At 49.4% G+C, this 18,507-nt stretch overlaps 1 protein-coding gene across 1 annotated transcript; it reads left to right on the top strand.

The window, feature by feature from the left end:
* Positions 1-289: 289 nt before the first annotated feature.
* Positions 290-16,470, top strand: THEM6 (thioesterase superfamily member 6). The gene is made up of 3 exons (XM_040433464.1): positions 290-353; positions 8,668-9,218; positions 15,248-16,470. Exons 2-3 carry the CDS (start codon positions 8,712-8,714, stop codon positions 15,359-15,361), a joined length of 621 nt encoding a protein of 206 aa, XP_040289398.1. The 5' UTR covers positions 290-353; positions 8,668-8,711; the 3' UTR covers positions 15,362-16,470.
* Positions 16,471-18,507: the final 2,037 nt, after the last annotated feature.

Here is an 18,507-nt window from a genome sequence, read left to right as displayed (position 1 = left end):
CACTGTTATGGGGGCTCTGCGGAAGCACCAGACGTGTTTCTGATTGGCTGGCGGTGTCTGTGACGTCACTGTCCACTAATCTCCACTCTGGTCAGTGATAAGTCCTGATCTCTGAGCTCATCGGCAGTGGACGATTCCATTTCAAGCTTAGAACAGGGATTATTGAAATAAAAGTCATTACAGCTTGCAAATACCTTCCCTGTCACTTCCTCCCGGTTATTGCAGTACCGGCTGATGCTTTGTGTGAGGATGTGACGCGCTGAGGCGTTCACTTCCTGTGCTGCGCTCCCCCCCCCGGCCGGCTTGGTACGTTCCCCTGTCACTGTCATCTGCAGGACGGCACCACGGCTCAGGTCTGACTCCATTCATCCGCCGATTGTGTGCTGGGGGCCGGGCAGGGGCCCATGGTGGGTGCTGCCGCTCAGCTCGGCTGCTTTCCCTTCGCTTATCATTACATTTTGTCAGTGGTGGGTGGGTGAACCTGTGGCTGGGGTAGAACTACAAGTCCCAGCGTGTCATTGTACCCGTGTGAATGCTGAGAGTTGTAGTCTCTTTGTCTTGTACGGCCCATAGTGATGCCCTACATTACTTTTCAGGTCTGTAGCTGGGGGTGACAGAGGGGGCTCCACCTCTAGGGACCCCACTATGGGGGGTACAGCTGGGGTGCTAGAGGGGGCTCCACCTCTAGGGACCCCACTGTGGGGGTACAGCTGGGGTGGCAGAGGGGGCTCCACCTCTAGGGACCCCACTGTGGGGGTACAGCTGGGGTTGCAGAGGGGGCTCCACCTCTAGGGGCCCCACTGTGGGGGTACAGCTGGGGTTGCAGAGGGGGCTCCACCTCTAGGGGCCCCACTGTGGGGGGTACAGCTGGGGTGATAGAGTGGAGCTCCACCTCTAGGGGCCCCACTGTGGGGGGTACAGCTGGGGTGATAGAGTGGAGCTCCACCTCTAGGGGCCCCACTGTGGGGGGTACAGCTGGGGTGATAGAGTGGAGCTCCACCTCTAGGGGCCACACTGGTATCTGAGATTCCCCTTGGGAGGAGCCGTAGCAGTGTCTCCCATCTGTGGCTCTAGCAGTGGCTGTCAGAGCATGCTGGGAGTTGTAGTTGGGCATCAGCTGTAGAGCCATAGGTTGGGGGTCCCCTGATCCAGAGCAGGGGGTGCGTCACAATGTGTCTACGTCCATCCGCCTTCCTTTCTACTGTCTGGGGGCATCAGGAAGAGGGGATACACACACACGACTACAGGGCGTGTAGTCTGTTACCATGGAGACACATAGATCTGCATAGGAGCTGTATACTATTATTGAGCTGTGGATTACAACAGAGAAGATACGGTATAGACACAAAGCTCACCCCTCTGACAATTCTGGAACGGGTGCTCTAGTCTCAATTGATTCACTCAAATCAAACAAAGCAGGGATATATATCATGTAGTTTGAGACCGGCCCTCCCCCGTAGGAGTTAGATATCAATCGTAGCCGTATTCACTAAATAATTCACAATATTTAATGTATCGCAGAAAATACAAACATGTACTGAAACCAATCGGGTCCAAGACTTATTAATAATAATTGCTGCAGCAACGACAATGTTTAAAAATCCCTAAAAAATAATAATAAAAGTCCAATAAAATACGATAAAATATATCCTCAAACGTCCAGAAGAAGGGGGAACCGTAAATCCGAGATGGGAAACAATGAAAAAGTTCTGAACAGACGCAGACAGATCCCGGAGTCATAGTGTGATTTGTCCGGTGCGTATATTTCCTGTGTCTCGGTCGGTCTTCTTTGACCATATATTGGGCTTGTGACAGTAAATCGTTCTCCGATATTCGGTAAGTGTCCGATTTAAACATAAAGAGCATCTGGTTTTTACTCAGGGTCACTTTATACCTCCCGCGGTCCAAATGTTCGGCGTCTCACTTAGCTCGTGCGCCACTGCTGCCTCTCGATCGCTATGCCAAAGTCTCGAGTCCGGTCATGTGACCTGGGTGCGTACTCGCGAGAGGTGGACTTGTACTGACCGATTTAGGTGGCTGATCTCCCGAACTTTTTTCTTTCTGTTTTGGAGCGCTCCAATTTTTATATGTATCGGAATATTGGCGCACGGGCTTCCAGTGAGGATGTCCTGTTGGGAATGTACTTAGTAGCACCAAACGTGTTTCGGGGATCTCTTTCCCCTTCCTCAGTGGTCACATCCCAACTTCCTATGATCCATTTTGTATCCCTTTCGGGAGACACACGAAATCTGGTCTGGAATTGAAAAAAATCGTTTTTCATGCGTTTTTCTTTGTAAAGATGCGTTTTTTGAGTATGTCATGCCCAATGGTCTCATTATCCTAGTCTATAAAGGAAATTATACAAAAAAGTTGCTTTCTAATGCAAAATTCATTATAGTTCCATTTACAATGAAATCTAATATACATGATTCTAGTGCCTATAGAAGTGCATTCTTATAGAACAATCCGCTCTATATTCTCTACAATGACGTTGATATTCCTATAATGAATGAAAGTGACAGTGTTTACATTACATCATATATAAATATCAGTGTTGTGTTACATGGATGAATGAACAACCATCTAAGGGCTCTTTCACACTTGCGTTGTTGTCTTCCGGCATAGAGTTCCGTCGTCGGGGCTCTATGCCGGAAGAATCCTGATCAGTTTTATCCTAATGCATTCTGAATGGAGAGAAATCCGTTCAGGATGCATCAGGATGTCTTCAGTTCAGGACCGGAACGTTTTTTGGCCGGAGAAAATACTGCAGCATGCTGCGCTTTTTGCTCCGGCCAAAAATCCTGAACACTTGCCGCAAGGCCGGATCCGGAATTAATGCCCATTGAAAGGCATTAATCTGGATCCGGCCTTAAGCTAAACGTCGTTTCGGCGCATTGCCGGATCAGACGTTTAGCTTTTTCTGAATGGTTACCATGGCTGCCGGGACGCTAAAGTCCTGTTTGCCATGGTAAGTGTAGTGGGGAGCGGGGGAGCAGTATACTTACCGTCCGTGCGGCTCCCGGGGCGCTTCAGAGTGACGTCAGGGCGCCCCACGTGCATGGAGGACGTGATCACATGGATCACGTCATCCATGCGCATGGGGCGCCCTGACGTCATTCTGGAGCCGCACGGACGGTAAGTATACCGCTCCCCACTACTACTATGGCAACCAGGACTTTAATAGCGTCCTGGCTGCCATAGTAACACTGAACGCATTTTGAAGACAGCTCCGTCTTCAAATGCTTTCAGTACACTTGCGTTGTTACGTATCCGGCGAGCACTTCCTGCAAATGGAGTACACGCCGGATCCGGACAACGCAAGTGTGAAAGAGGCCTTAGTGTGAAATCTAGTAATAAATAAAGTATATGTGCAGGACTAATTATAAAAATGTGCTGAACTTAATATGTTCTAATATCTTCATTATATAAATAGTGTTTATGTATAATCTAAGTGATGATGACGTTCGTAGTATGGTATAGATCATAAAGTGACCGTCAGTAAAAACCAGATGCTCTTTATGTTTAAATCGGACACTTACCGAATATCGGAGAACGATTTACTGTCACAAGCCCAATATATGGTCAAAGACGACCGACCGAGACACAGGAAATATACGGATCGGACAAACCACACTATGACTCCGGGATCTGTCTGCGTCTGTTCAGAACTTTTTCATTGTTTCCCATCTAGGATTTACGGTTCCCCCTTCTTCTGGACGTTTTGTGGATATATTTTATCGTATTTTATTGGACTTTTATTATTATTTTTTAGGGTTTTTTAAACATTGTCGTTGCTGCAGCAATTATTATTAATAAGTCTTGGACCCGATTGGTTTCAGTACATGTTTGTATTTTATGCGATACATTAAATATTGTGAATTATTTAGTGAATACGGCTACGATTGATATTTAACTCCTACGGGGGAGGGCCGGTCTCAAACTACATGATATATCTTATTGAGCTGTATTAGAGAAATCCGAACTTTCCTACCCTTTAAAGAGGACCTTTCACCGATCCTGACATTGTGAACTTAGTGTCATGATCTGTACAGCGGCGCCCGGGGATCTCACTGCACTTACTATTATCCCTGGGCGCCGCTCCGTTCTCCCGGTATGTCCTCCGGTATGTTCGGTCACTTGGTTGTTGTAGGCGGAGTCTGCCCTTGTTCTCCTGGGCGTGTCCTTCTCCCAGGCTGTAGCGCTGGCCAATCACAGCGCAGAGCTCACAGCCTGGGAGAAAAAAAAACCTCCCAGGCTGTGAGCTGTGCACTGCGATTGGCCAGCGCTACAGCCTGGGAGAAGGAGACGCCCAGTAGAACAAGGGCAGACTCCGCCTACTATAACCAAGTCCCCTAAGTCTCCGCCTACTATAACCAAGTCTCCGAACATACCGGAGGACATAACGGGAGAACGGAGCGGCGCCCAGGGATAATAGTAAGTGCAGTGAGATCCCCGGGCGCCGCTGTATATATCATGATACGTAGTTTACAATGTCAGGATCGGTGAAAGGTCCTCTTTAAGGCTCGGTGTGATGTGCGCAGTGAAGGAGCGGTATGCGCTGTATAGACATGGAGTTTCTCTTCTCCCTACATTTGTGTGGCCCCCATCATCCACGTATTAGGGGCCCCTCACAAGTCGGAGCCACTTCCCGGGAATCTATTATCCTGTTAATCAATAACCAATGAGCAGGAGATTCGGGTTTACTTATCCAAATGGTGCGGGGGCGGGTGTCCTGAGGGAAGGGTCCCCCAATACACCCCGGAGGTGGTTTACTGGCCGCCATCTTGCTCCCCGTGGAGCGGTGTATGAAAACCTCCCGTCCTATGTGAGTGACAACCCTGGATCTCCGCTACAGCCTGCAGATGTAGTGTCGTCACCCACTGTCTAGCTCTGCTGTTGCTAAGCAACCAGCCAAATTTATCCAGGCCTCTCTCTTCCTACCAAGCAACACGGATCATTCCATGATAGGTACCTAAGAGCCTCCTTGGGACGCTCCATCTTCTCTACTGGAGAAGTTCCCCTTTAACCCCTTGGTGACATCCACTATGTATACACAGCCCACTGCACATATATGACGGCGGAGCCCCCGCCCTCTGTAGGGGGTGTCAGCTGTATATTATACCCGGCTGTGACGCCCCTGAATCGGAGATAATCGGGGGTCAATTTTCCATAGACATTGGGGCAGCTTGTCCCATGAAGGTATGACATAATTGGTGGGGGTCCGATCACCCCCTGAATAGGGCCGGAGTGCAGTGCATTGTAAAAGCTGGAGGGGCTTCTGGGATCAGCCCATTAATGTTCCTAGTGATATATCGGGGGTTACCCCCAATATCTACAGTCAGACTTCCAGATCGCAGTGTAAAGTGAAGACAAAAATGAGTTTTTGGAAATGGGCCGGAGCCTGAGGCTGCACTACTGACAGCAGCTCATGACAACGTACAGTAGCTCCACGTGATATCAGGTTCAACGTTGTCGGGAAGACCCTGGAGCCTAAAGCCGGGGCTACACTGCGGGATTTTGTGTGATTCTAATTTAGGAAACGCGCTGCAACCCTATTCAGTTTACAAATAGCAACCAATCACAGCGCAGCTTTCATTCCAAATTCTGCTGTTGGTAAATGAAAGCTTCGCAGTGATTGGTTGCTGTGAATCGGCTTCACTAGAGGCAGCGGCCTGGTCCACACTCGAGCTCACGGCACCATAGGGAGCGGCCATGCTGTCAGTTCGGGTCAGTCCCAGGGGCACAGGGAGAGATTTATGGGAACGGTCTCAGAGAATAATGGACTGTGTTGCCCATAGCAACCAATCACAATGCAGCTTTCATTTTCTATTCTGCTGTTTTAAAATTGAAAGCTGCGCTGTTATTGGTCGGGGAGGAGAATAGTCAGTTTCCCCATAAAGCGTTGTGTGGACTGGGCCGAAAAGAGTAAAAACCTGAGTCTGAACTGGCACCGATGTAAACTCCATCAGCGTCCAGCCAGGAGAGACCGAGGAGTCCAAAATAGTCACAGCCACGTCCATATAAATCCGCCCCCCCCATCACCTCCTACAGCTGGGGAAGGAATTATAGTGATTAACCCTGACAGACCCAGGAGGGATCTACCCCAAATAGGGAGGAATTCACATCAGACATTCTGGGGGTCATTTACTAAGAGCGCCATTTTACACCAGTCTTAGATTCCTCTCTGCGCTGCCTTAAGATTCGGCTAATTTATAACAAATTGTGCGAATAAGGTGAATCTCCGGCAGTCCGTGCGCCTGGCTGGAGACGTTTTTCATCAAAATATCCGCCTGTTTTCAGAAGAACAAAAAAAATAAAAAAAACGGATCCTGAGCATTCATTATGCACATTCTGTATCCGTTTTAGCCATTTCTGTCTGAGATATTTTTTGGGAAATTAAGTTTTTCTGATGGATCCGAAGAATGGAAAAAAAACCCGCTGATGTGGATGCAGTCTAAGGCTTCATTCACATGTCCGTAGTGTATTGCGGATCCGCAAATTGCAGATCTGCAATACACCCGGCCGGCACCCCCATAAAACTGCCTATTCTTGTCCGCAATTGCGGACAAGAATAGGACATGTTCTACTTTTTTTGCCGGAGCCGCATCCATTCCTACCCCATTGAGAATGAATGGGTCCGCACCCGTTCCGGATATTGTGGAACAGATGCAGACCCCATTCCACAGACATGTGAATGGACCCTTAATGTTAATAAATTTGCCCCGACAGCCCCTGTCCCCCAACTGTCGACCCCTGCATAAATCCGTCCGTAAGTACACAGTCAAAAAAAGGGACGTGTGACTTTTTATTTTACGACTAAAATAGTGACAAGTCCCTTTTATAAATGACCCCCTTTGTAAGTAAGACAAAAAAAAAAACACACACAAAAAATAAACCATTAATAAAATGTAATGGGGCACATTTATCAAACTGGTTTAAAGTAGAACTGGATTATTTGACCATGGCAACCAATCAGATTCCTCCTTTTATTTTCCAAAGCAGCTCTCAAAAATGAAAGCTGCAACCTGATTGGTTGCTATGAGCAGCCTTTGTGACCCATAGCAACCAATTCGAGCGCAGCTTTTATTTTTCAAGAGCAGAATGTGAAATGAAAGCTGCGCTGTGATTGGTTGCTGTGGGCAATGCAGACATTTTATAAATCTGCCCCCTAGTGTGTGTGCGCCTCTATATACAATATCTCACAAAAGTAAGTACTGTTTTTTTCGCGTGGGTGCAATGCGCATTGATGCGTTTTTCATGCGCGTGATAAAAAAACTAAAGGTTTACAAACATCTCTTAGCAACCATCCGTGAAAAACGCATGCTTGCAGATGCGATGCGTTTTTCACACAGCCCCATTCACTTCTATGGGACCAGGGCTGCGTGAAAAACGCAGAATATAGAACATGCTGCGTTTTTCACGCGCAGAACTGATGCGTGAAAAAAAAAAACGCTCATGTACACAGACCCATTGAAATGAATGGGTCAGGATTCAGTGCGGGCGCTATGCGTTCGCATCACGCATTGCGCCCGCGCGGAAAACTCTCTTGTGTGAAAGGGGCCTTTGATGCAATGTAACGTAGTCAGTGTACGGCTTGTATAACAGGGTAAATTGGGCGTGCCCTCAAAATAACTCAACGCACCGCCATTAATGTCTAAACCGCTGGCAACAAAAGTGAGCACACCCCAAAGTGAAAATGCTGCACGCATGATCGTATCTGGACATGGAAGCGCGATATTTAAAAGAGTTCAGTTACGTGTAAGGCCGGAGTCACATCACCGTCAGAAAAACGGAAAAACAAAGAAAAAAACGGACCCTGTGTTTTAAGCCTCCGTTATGCTCAGATATGGACATTTTGCGTCCGTTTTAGCCATTTCCGTCCGAGAAATGTCCTACGTGGAGTATTTTTTTTTCTGTTTAAAATAACGGATCTCAGACGGAAATGGCTAAAATGGATGCAAAATGTCCATAAGGGCTCGTGCACACGAACGTATTTTCGTATTTCGCTTTTATTGGTGGACTGTATGCGGAACCATTCACTTCAATGGGTCCGCAAAAATAACAGAAGGTACTCCGTGTACATTCCGTTTCCGCGTGTCCGTTCCGCCAAAAAGTAGCGCATGTCCTATCGTCCGCAAATCACGGTCCGTGGCCCCATTCAAGTCAATGGGTCCTCAAAGAATACGGAACGCGCACGGAACTCATCCGTATTTTGCGGATCCATACTGTAGAAATGCTAATATGCCCAGCCCATATTGCTCATGTGTTTGGTGATTTAATAAGTTGCTGTTTCCGTTCCGCAAAAAAACGGATCGTGTACGGAAAACCATACGGATATGTTTTGTGGACTAACGGAACGGAAGAGGACTTAAATTAGAGAAGAAAAAAAATAATCAGATATAGTACAATGGGCACTAACGAAGTATAAGGGAGGCTTAAACCACGAGATCCGTTTTTTTCCTGTTCTTCTGGCGGTGATGTGAACCCGGCCTTACATGTTCCTGAAATCTTTTCAATATAATGCTTCGGATCAAAAAAACGGGAAACGTTGATGTGAACCCGGCCTGATGCAGAACATTCTGAAGGTCACCTAATTCCCGCTGTTGATACGTGTCCACACCTCCTGACCTTGTCTAACCAGTCTCCATGTCTTGTCTTCTCCTGTAGGTCCTCCATAGTTAACCATCTGTTTATCAACCAACTCTGAGGTCATGTGGGTCGCGATGCTGGTTCTGGCCCTGACTACGGTCTTGTTTTCCGCGCTGGACGTCTGGTATTTTATCCGAATGTTCCTGGCCGTGCTGAGGGCCCGCCTGCAGCCGGCGGTGAAGGACCTCCTGAAGGACCACTCGTTCTCGGGTCTGGTCCTTCCTCATGACTTGGACTGCCTCCTGCACATGAACAACTCCCGCTACCTCCGGGAGGCCGACTTTGCGCGGCTCTCCTACTTTACACGCAGTGGCCTTTATGGGGCCGCTAACTCCGTGGGCTCAGGGATCGTGATGGCGGCCTGCACGGTACGTTACCGACGCTCGCTCCGTCTGCTGGAGGCCTTCGAGATACGCACGCGTCTGCTCTGCTGGGATGAAAAGGCCTTCTACGTGGAGCAGCGATTCGTGGCCCCCAGGGATGGATTTGTCTGCACTATTGTGCTGAGCCGGCAACACGTCATAGGAAGCTCCCCCGATAAAGTGGTACAGACCATGTGTAAGAGAAAGGTGAGCTGCGGTAGAACGCCCTGCAGGGGGCGACATGGTTCTCAAAATTTACAGCAATGTCCAAAAATCTAGAATCCAACCTGGCCAGGAAAGCAACATGGCTGCACCTTAGGGTGAAACAGCGCGTGGTCCGGCTGTAGTAGCTGCAATATGGACACTGAAGCGCAGCGGTATTGTGGTCAGTAGTGATCATGAGTTAGGTCATATCCTATGCTGAATTCTGTCAGGCTGCAGGACCTCACGGGTGTCATCCCCTGCTGGTTCAAGACAGGTTCTGTATACCTAGTAGGTATCACACCTGCAGCTCTAGATGTGACTGGAGGATAGATGTAACTTCAAATCTATTAGAATTTTTAAAAATATAATACAGGAGAACTCTCAGCTACTTACCTGGGTCTGTGGCCAGGCGAAGGTCCGAGCTGAACTCCACCAGTAAAGATGTCCTCTTGTTAACGTTCCACAATTTATGGAGAACTGTTTACATCAAGTTGGGGAAAGACCAGACCCTTAAAGGCTGTGGACACCATTTTATTTATTTATTGCATTTTAGTCATTTTTTTGGCAAAATAATTTTTTTTCAACTGGTCTTTATTAAAAATGTTCAGCAGTTTTGTGATACATGTGGTTAAAGGAAACCTGTCACATTGAACATGGCGTCTGAGCTGCAGGCAGCAGGTTATAGAGCAGGAGGAGCGGAGCAGACTGATATATGGGTTTGTGGAAAAAGATTCTGTATAAAGTGTATTTTATTCGTTTGAATTCCTGCTCCTTCTGGGCTTTGACATCCAGGAGGCGGTCCTATCAGTGATTGACAGCTCTCTCTATGAGGAGGCGGTCCTATCAGTGATTGACAGCTCTCTCTATGAGGAGGCGGTCCTATCAGTGATTGACAGTTCTCTCTATGAGGAGGCGGTCCTATCAGTGATTGACAGCTCTCTCTATGAGGAGGCGGTCCTATCAGTGATTGACAGCTCTCTCTATGAGGAGGCGGTCCTATCAGTGATTGACAGCTCTCTCTATGAGGAGGCGGTCCTATCAGTGATTGACAGTTCTCTCTATGAGGAGGCGGTCCTATCAGTGATTGACAGCTCTCTCTATGAGGAGGCGGTCCTATCAGTGATTGACAGCTCTCTCTATGAGGAGACGGTCCTATCAGTGATTGACAGCTCTCTCTATGAGGAGGCGGTCCTATCAGTGATTGACAGTTCTCTCTATGAGGAGGCGGTCCTATCAGTGATTGACAGCTCTCTCTATGAGGAGGCGGTCCTATCAGTGATTGACAGCTCTCTCTATGAGGAGGCGGTCCTATCTGTGATTGACAGCTCTCTCTATGAGGAGGCGGTCCTATCAGTGATTGACAGCTCTCTCTATGAGGAAGCGGTCCTATCACTGACAGCTCTCTCTATGAGGGTAGGTCCTATCATTGATTGACAGCTCTCTATGAGGAGGAGGTCCTATCATTGATTGACAGCTCTCTCTATGCGGAGGCGGTCCTATCAGTGATTGACAACGCTCTCTATAAGGAGGTGGTCCTGTCAATCACCGATAGGACTGCCTCCTCATAGCGAGAGCTGTCAATCACTGATAGGACCGCCTCCTCATAGAGAGCTGTCAGTGATAGGACCGCCTCCTCATAGAGAGAGCTGTCAATCACTGAAAGGACCGCCTCCTCATAGAGAGCTGTCAATCACCGATAGAACCGCCTTCTCATAGAGAGTGCTATCGGTGATTGACAGCTCTGAGGAGGCGGTCCTATCATTGTTTGACAGCTCTCTATGAGGAGGCGGTCCTATCAGTGATTGACAGCTCTCTCTATGAGGAGGCGGTCCTATCGATGATTGACAGCTCTCTCTATGAGGAGGCGGTCCAATCACTGACAGCTCTCTCATAGAGAGAGCTGTCAATCACTGATAGGACCGCCTCCTGATAGAGAGAGCTGTCAATCACTGATAGGATAGCCTCAGAGAGAACTGTCAATCACTGATAGGACCGCCTCCTCATAGAGAGAACTGTCAATCACTGATAGGACCGCCTCCTCATAGAGAGAGCTGTCAATCACTGATAGGACCGCCTCTTCATAGAGAGAGCTGTCAATCACTGATGGGACTGCCTCCTCATAGAGAGAACTGTCAATCACTGATAGGACCGCCTCCTCATAGAGAGAACTGTCAATCACTGATAGGACCTCCCCATCATAGAGAGAGCTGTCAATCACTGATAGGACCGCCTCTTCATAGAGAGAGCTGTCAATCACTGATAGGAGCGCCTCCTCATAGAGAGAGCTGTCAATCACTGATAGGACCGCCTCTTCATAGAGAGAGCTGTCAATCACTGATGGGACCGCCTCCTCATAGAGCTGTCAATCACTGATAGGACCGCCTCCTCATAGAGAGAACTGTCAATCACTGATAGGACCTCCCCATCATAGAGAGAGCTGTCAATCACTGATAGGACCGCCTCCTCATAGAGAGAACTGTCAATCACTGATAGGACCGCCTCCTCATAGAGAAAGCTGTCAATCACTGATAGGACCGCCTCTTCATAGAGAGAGCTGTCAATCACTGATAGGACCGCCTCTTCATAGAGAGAGCTGTCAATCACTGATGGGACCGCCTCCTCATAGAGAGAGCTGTCAATCACTGATGGGACCGCCTCCTCATAGAGCTGTCAATCACTGATAGGACCGCCTCCTCATAGAGAGAACTGTCAATCACTGATAGGACCTCCCCATCATAGAGAGAGCTGTCAATCACTGATAGGACCGCCTCCTCATAGAGAGAACTGTCAATCAATGATAGGACCGCCTCCTCATAGAGAAAGCTGTCAATCACTGATAGGACCGCCTCTTCATAGAGAGAGCTGTCAATCACTGATAGGACCGCCTCTTCATAGAGAGAGCTGTCAATCACTGATTGGACCGCCTCCTCATAGAGAGAGCTGTCAATCACTGATAGGACCGCCTCCTCATAGAGAGAACTGTCAATCACTGATAGGACCGCCTCTTCATAGAGAGAGCTGTCAATCACTGATAGGAGCGCCTCCTCATAGAGAGAACTGTCAATCACTGATAGGACCTCCCCATCATAGAGAGAGCTGTCAATCACTGATAGGAGCGCCTCCTCATAGAGAGAACTGTCAATCACTGATAGGACCTCCCCATCATAGAGAGAGCTGTCAATCACTGATAGGACCGCCTCCTCATAGAGCTGTCAATCACTGATAGGACCACCTCCTCATAGAGAGAACTGTCAATCACTGATAGGACCGCCTCCTCATAGAGAGAACTGTCAATCACTGATAGGACCGCCTCCTCATAGAGAAAGCTGTCAATCACTGATAGGACCGCCTCTTCATAGAGAGAGCTGTCAATCACTGATAGGACCGCCTCTTCATAGAGAGAGCTGTCAATCACTGATGGGACCGCCTCCTCATAGAGAGAGCTGTCAATCACTGATGGGACCGCCTCCTCATAGAGCTGTCAATCACTGATAGGACCGCCTCCTCATAGAGAGAACTGTCAATCACTGATAGGACCTCCCCATCATAGAGAGAGCTGTCAATCACTGATAGGACCGCCTCCTCATAGAGAGAACTGTCAATCACTGATAGGACCGCCTCCTCTTAGAGAAAGCTGTCAATCACTGATAGGACCGCCTCTTCATAGAGAGAGCTGTCAATCACTGATAGGACCGCCTCTTCATAGAGAGAGCTGTCAATCACTGATTGGACCGCCTCCTCATAGAGAGAGCTGTCAATCACTGATAGGACCGCCTCCTCATAGAGAGAACTGTCAATCACTGATAGGACCGCCTCTTCATAGAGAGAGCTGTCAATCACTGATAGGAGCGCCTCCTCATAGAGAGAACTGTCAATCACTGATAGGACCTCCCCATCATAGAGAGAGCTGTCAATCACTGATAGGACCGCCTCCTCATAGAGAGAACTGTCAATCACTGATAGGACCACCTCCTCATAGAGAGAACTGTCAATCACTGATAGGACCTCCCCATCATAGAGAGAGCTGTCAATCACTGATAGGACCGCCTCCTCATAGAGCTGTCAATCACTGATAGGACCACCTCCTCATAGAGAGAACTGTCAATCACTGATAGGACCGCCTCCTCATAGAGAGAACTGTCAATCACTGATAGGACCGCCTCCTCATAGAGAGAGCTGTCAATCACTGATAGGACCGCCTCCTGGACTTCAAAGCCCTGAATGAGCAGGATTTTAAATGTATAAAATACTAGTTAGGCCCCATTCAGACAACTGCAAACCGTGGGCCACAATACACGGGCACCAGCCGCGTGACTTAAATGGTTCCGTGATCCGCAACTTATGGTAAAAGATAGAACGTGTCTTATCTTTTGTGGTGTGGAAGCACGGATAGGAAGCCCACGGAAGTCTGCTCACCTCTTCCTGCTCTATAACCCGCCGCCTGCAGATTAGACTGCGATTTCAGTGTATTTGCAGACTGGTGCAGCTCATGTGAAGCCTTATCTCTGATTTCCTGACCCCATAAACACCCTTTATAGCTAAACTCTTATCAAACTGATAAGAATATGGTTCAAATGTGTGTTGAGGAAACTCAAGGGCTTGTGCCCTGATTTCCAGACCTCAGGCTGGCAGACCCGTGTTGTCGATCATACCTACCTGATCCCCTGAAACTGGGTCCTGGCTCGTTTGCTCTCCGGCCTCCTCTGCTTGTCTCGCGTTCCTCCATGTAAACTTCTTGTTTGACGCTGCTGCAGCCAGTCACTGACCTCTGCTCCCCTTGCATCATTTCAGATGGTCACTTGATGCAAAGGTAGCAGATCACCGCTGCATCGGTGTCAAACCGGAGGTTTATATGGAGGGACCCGAGACAAGCAGAGTAGGCTGGGGATCAGGTAAGTATGATCACCAACACGGGGCCCGCCAGTCGGCGAGGTCTGGAAATTAGTGCACAACCCCTTTAAGCAGGGCCCCAGACCAGACTCCTAAAATCAGTTGGGCCCCTGAACCAAAAAAAAGTACATACTCTGTACTCCCAGGTCCTCATCATTTCTTGGCACCACTGGGTAAAACATTGTGATGCTGACCATCATCAGGATCTGCTGTGCCAGACCCCAGCAGTAGTGCCTCTCAATGCATTGGAGAAAACACTGCCATCCTTTGATGCATGATGGTAGGTCTGTGGGGTCCGGGCGGTCCCGGTGGCAGGTCTGTGGAGTCCGGAAGGTCCCGGTGGCAGGTCTGTGGAGTCCGGAAGGTCCCGGTGGCAGGTCTGTGGAGTCCGGGCGGTCCCGGTGGCAGGTCTGTGGAGTCCGGGCGGTCCCGGTGGCAGGTCTGTGGAGTCCGGGCGGTCCCGGTGGCAGGTCTGTGGAGTCCGGGCGGTCCCGGTGGCAGGTCTGTGGAGTCCGGGCGGTCTCGGTGGCAGGTCTGTGGGGTCCGGGCGGTCCCGGTGGCAGGTCTGTGGAGTCCGGGGCGGTCTCGGCAGGTCTGTGGAGTCCGGGCGGTCCCGGTGGCAGGTCTGTGGGGTCCGGGCGGTCCCGGTGGCAGGTCTGTGGGGTCCGGGCGGTCCCGGTGGCAGGTCTGTGGGGTCCGGGCGGTCCCGGTGGCAGGTCTGTGGGGTCCGGGCGGTCCCGGTGGCAGGTCTGTGGGGTCCGGGCGGTCCCGGTGGCAGGTCTGTGGGGTCCGGGCGGTCCCGGTGGCAGGTCTGTGGGGTCCGGGCGGTCCCGGTGGCAGGTCTGTGGGGTCCGGGCGGTCCCGGTGGCAGGTCTGTGGGGTCCGGGCGGTCCCGGGGGCAGGTCTGTGGGGTCCGGGCGGTCCCGGTGGCAGGTGTGTGGGGTCCGGGCGGTCCCGGTGGCAGGTGTGTGGGGTCCGGGCGGTCCCGGTGGCAGGTCTGTGGGGTCCGGGCGGTCCTGTGTCCCCGGTCCATATTCGGAGGGCAGTTCGCCAGCCGAACACCCCCGGTATAAGTTACGGATGCGTGTTTTGTACGCCTGTTATTTCAGTCTCTCACAGATCCGTCTCTGATCTTTCCGCAGGTGGAGTCTCCTGAGTTCCCGGACGAGGTCATCCACTGGATCGAGTACAATGATAACAGCAGCCAGAAGCTACGAGCCGAGAGCGGGGCCCCCAACAACTCCAAAGACCAGTAAAGCCGCCGCCCTCCCCTAACACCGCACATGAACCTGCATAGACCAGTGCAGCTATTAGGATTGTCACCCAGGTTTAGAGCGCTAGCCTTTTGATCCAGAAATGTATGATAACTGCTGTCCCATTCCTGCCCGCGGCCCTCATGTAGAACAACGTCCACTTTATGGGGGGTTCTGAGCAATACTGGGGGGGGGGGGGGGGTGAGAAGAGCGAGGCACGTCTTCAGCTGCTATATGAAGGAATCAGTATCCGATATCGTGCACTTTATTCCCATAGTTTCTGTATTTGGTCAGGATGCAGAAGTGTATATACAGGCCGTCAATCGCCCTGTGGTGTGAAACGCGTGTAACGTAGCGCATTGTTCTCTTACCCATCCAAGGTCAGGTCAGTAATGGGGCGGGGGGGTCAGGTAAAGCCAGACTTGATTAGGGAATGGACCAGCACTATTACTCCCATCATCTAGTTTCTATAAAGGCAGGTACTAGGAGATAATATGGATGACGTCATAGGACGACCCCCCCCCCCCCTTCCCCTCTGTCCATACACCCTGTGATGTCATCAGTGCATCCTCAGGGCAGCTGCTGAACAAGAAGGGGGTGTCCTAACTGTGAAATAGCACACGAGAAGGGACTGCCTGCCCCCGAGCTGCACATGTGACACTGATCTTTATTTATATTCGGCTTTCTACTCCAGCCACATCCAGAGCTGCATTTACAGTTTTGTGGTTCTCCTGTTAACTCTTAGGTTGCAGGATATCCTGGCTCCCTACTGCTACTTCCTATGGCTGGCTTAGTTTCCGGAAAGAGCAGTGGCAGCCAGCTGTGTATGCAGCTATCATGGTTCCAGACCCCCTGCTGGTTCAGTGTCTGGGAAGACTGGAGCTGCTGTGTTTATACCAGTGTCGTGGGAAAACAAAATATCCAAAATTGTATTTTCTGAATTTTTAGGCTAAATTCTGAATGCAGCTCTGGATGTGATTGGTGTTTGTGACATGATAGAACAGCAGAGTTTTGACTCCCAGTTAGGCCTTTTGCACACGAACATTGTTTACTCGGTATACGGCGGGTCCGCAATACATGGGCACCGGCATCACATTCACTTGAATGGGTCGGCAATCACGGAGATGCGGCACGGATCGTAACCCCATGGAAGCACGAAGGAGTGCTTCCGTGGTGTTTCTGTCCGCGCCTCCGCACAGCAAAAAAATAGAACATGTTTTTTATTTTTTGTGCGGTGCGGATGGATCACGGACCCATTCAAGTTGAATGGGTCTCGATCCGTCCCGGCCGCCGCACGGATGTTGCCCCTGCATTGGGGACCGCAAATTGCTGTAGTTTAGGATTGGATACAACAGCAGAATTGTGATTGCAGCTCTGGATGTGATTGTATAAGACTTATGATAACTCCGGATAGGTGAAGCATTTCTGGAGTTACTCAGAGTTGTGCCTTGTAGGATTCTGCACGCTGGTGGAGCTCGGCTTAGGTTTGTGGACTTTCTCCCAGATCTTGGGCCACGTTTGTTTCTCGTAAATTCAGGGTTTGGCCGTAGTTCATTATCAGACGGTCTGTGGCTCCGGCTTTTCTGTTTTACTGTGAAGTTCATGAATTCTGATTCAGAGATAATTGCAGTAAATGGACGAGATCATCAGTGTAGATAAACAATGGCCCAATAGTTCTGCCTGGTACCAGAGCGTCGTAGAGAGAGATCTCAGCATACAGTATGGTAAATGCTACCCTTATGGCAATAAAGGGAAGGCCAAGTCACCGTGTACGTACATTACTGATCCTGAGTTACATCCTGTATTATACTCCAGAGCTGCACTCACTATTCTGCTGGTGGAGTCACTGTCTACATACATTACATTACTGATCCTGAGTTACAGTCGTGGCCAAAAGTTTTGAGAATGACACAAATATTAGTTTTCACAAAGTTTGCTGCTAAACTGCTTTTAGATCTTTGTTCCAGTTGTTTCTGTGATGTAGTGAAATATAATTACACGCACTTCATACGTTTCAAAGGCTTTTATCGACAATTACATGACATTTATACAAAGAGTCCGTATTTGCAGTGTTGGCCCTTCTTTTTCAGGACCTCTGCAATCCGACTGGGCATGCTCTCAATCAACTTCTGGGCCAATTCCTGACTGATAGCAACCCATTCTTTCATCATCACTTCTTGGAGTTTGTCAGAATTAGTGGGTTTTTGTTTGTCCACCCGCCTCTTGAGGATTGACCACAACTTCTCAATGGGATTAAGATCTGGGGAGTTTCCAGGCCATGGACCCAAAATGTCAACGTTTTGGTCCCCGAGCCACTTAGTTATCACTTTTGCCTTATGGCACGGTGCTCCATCGCGCTGGAAAATGTATTGTTCTTCACCAAACTGTTGTTGGATTGTTGGAAGAAGTTGCTGTTGGAGGGTGTTTTGGTACCATTCTTTATTCATGGCTGTGTTTTTGGGCGAAATTGTGAGTGAGCCCACTCCCTTGGATGAGAAGCAACCCCACACATGAATGGTATCAGGATGCTTTACTGTTGGCATGACACAGGACTGATGGTAGCGCTCACCTTTTCTTCTCCGGACAAGCCTTTTTCCAGATGCCCCAAACAATCGGAAAGAGGCTTCATCGGAGAATATGACTTTGCCCCAGTCCTCATCAGTCCATTCACCATACTTTCTGCAGAAGATCAATCTATCCCTGATGTTTTTTTTGGAGAGAAGTGGCTTCTTTGCTGCCCTTCTTGACACCAGGCCATCTTCCAGAAGTCTTGGCCTCACTGTGCGTGCAGATGCGCTCACACCTGCCTGCTGCCATTCCTGAGCAAGCTCTGCACTGGTGGCACTCCGATCCCGCAGCTGAATCCTCTTTAGGAGACGATCCTGGCGCTTGCTGGACTTTCTTGGACGCCCTGAAGCCTTCTTAACAAGACTTGAACCTCTTTACTTGAAGTTCTTGATGATCCTATAAATTGTTGATTGAGGTGCAATCTTAGTAGCCACAATATCCTTGCCTGTGAAGCCATTTTTATGCAACGCAATGATGGCTGCACGCGTTTCTTTGCGGGTCACCATGGTTAACAATGGAAGAACAATGATTTCAAGCATCACCCTCCTTTTAACATGTCAAGTCTGCCATTTTAACCCAAT

Source organism: Bufo bufo, chromosome 5 (genome assembly GCF_905171765.1).
Source record: "Bufo bufo chromosome 5, aBufBuf1.1, whole genome shotgun sequence".
NCBI classification, from domain to species: Eukaryota; Metazoa; Chordata; class Amphibia; order Anura; family Bufonidae; genus Bufo; species Bufo bufo.
This window is presented reverse-complemented; position numbering and strand designations above follow the sequence as displayed.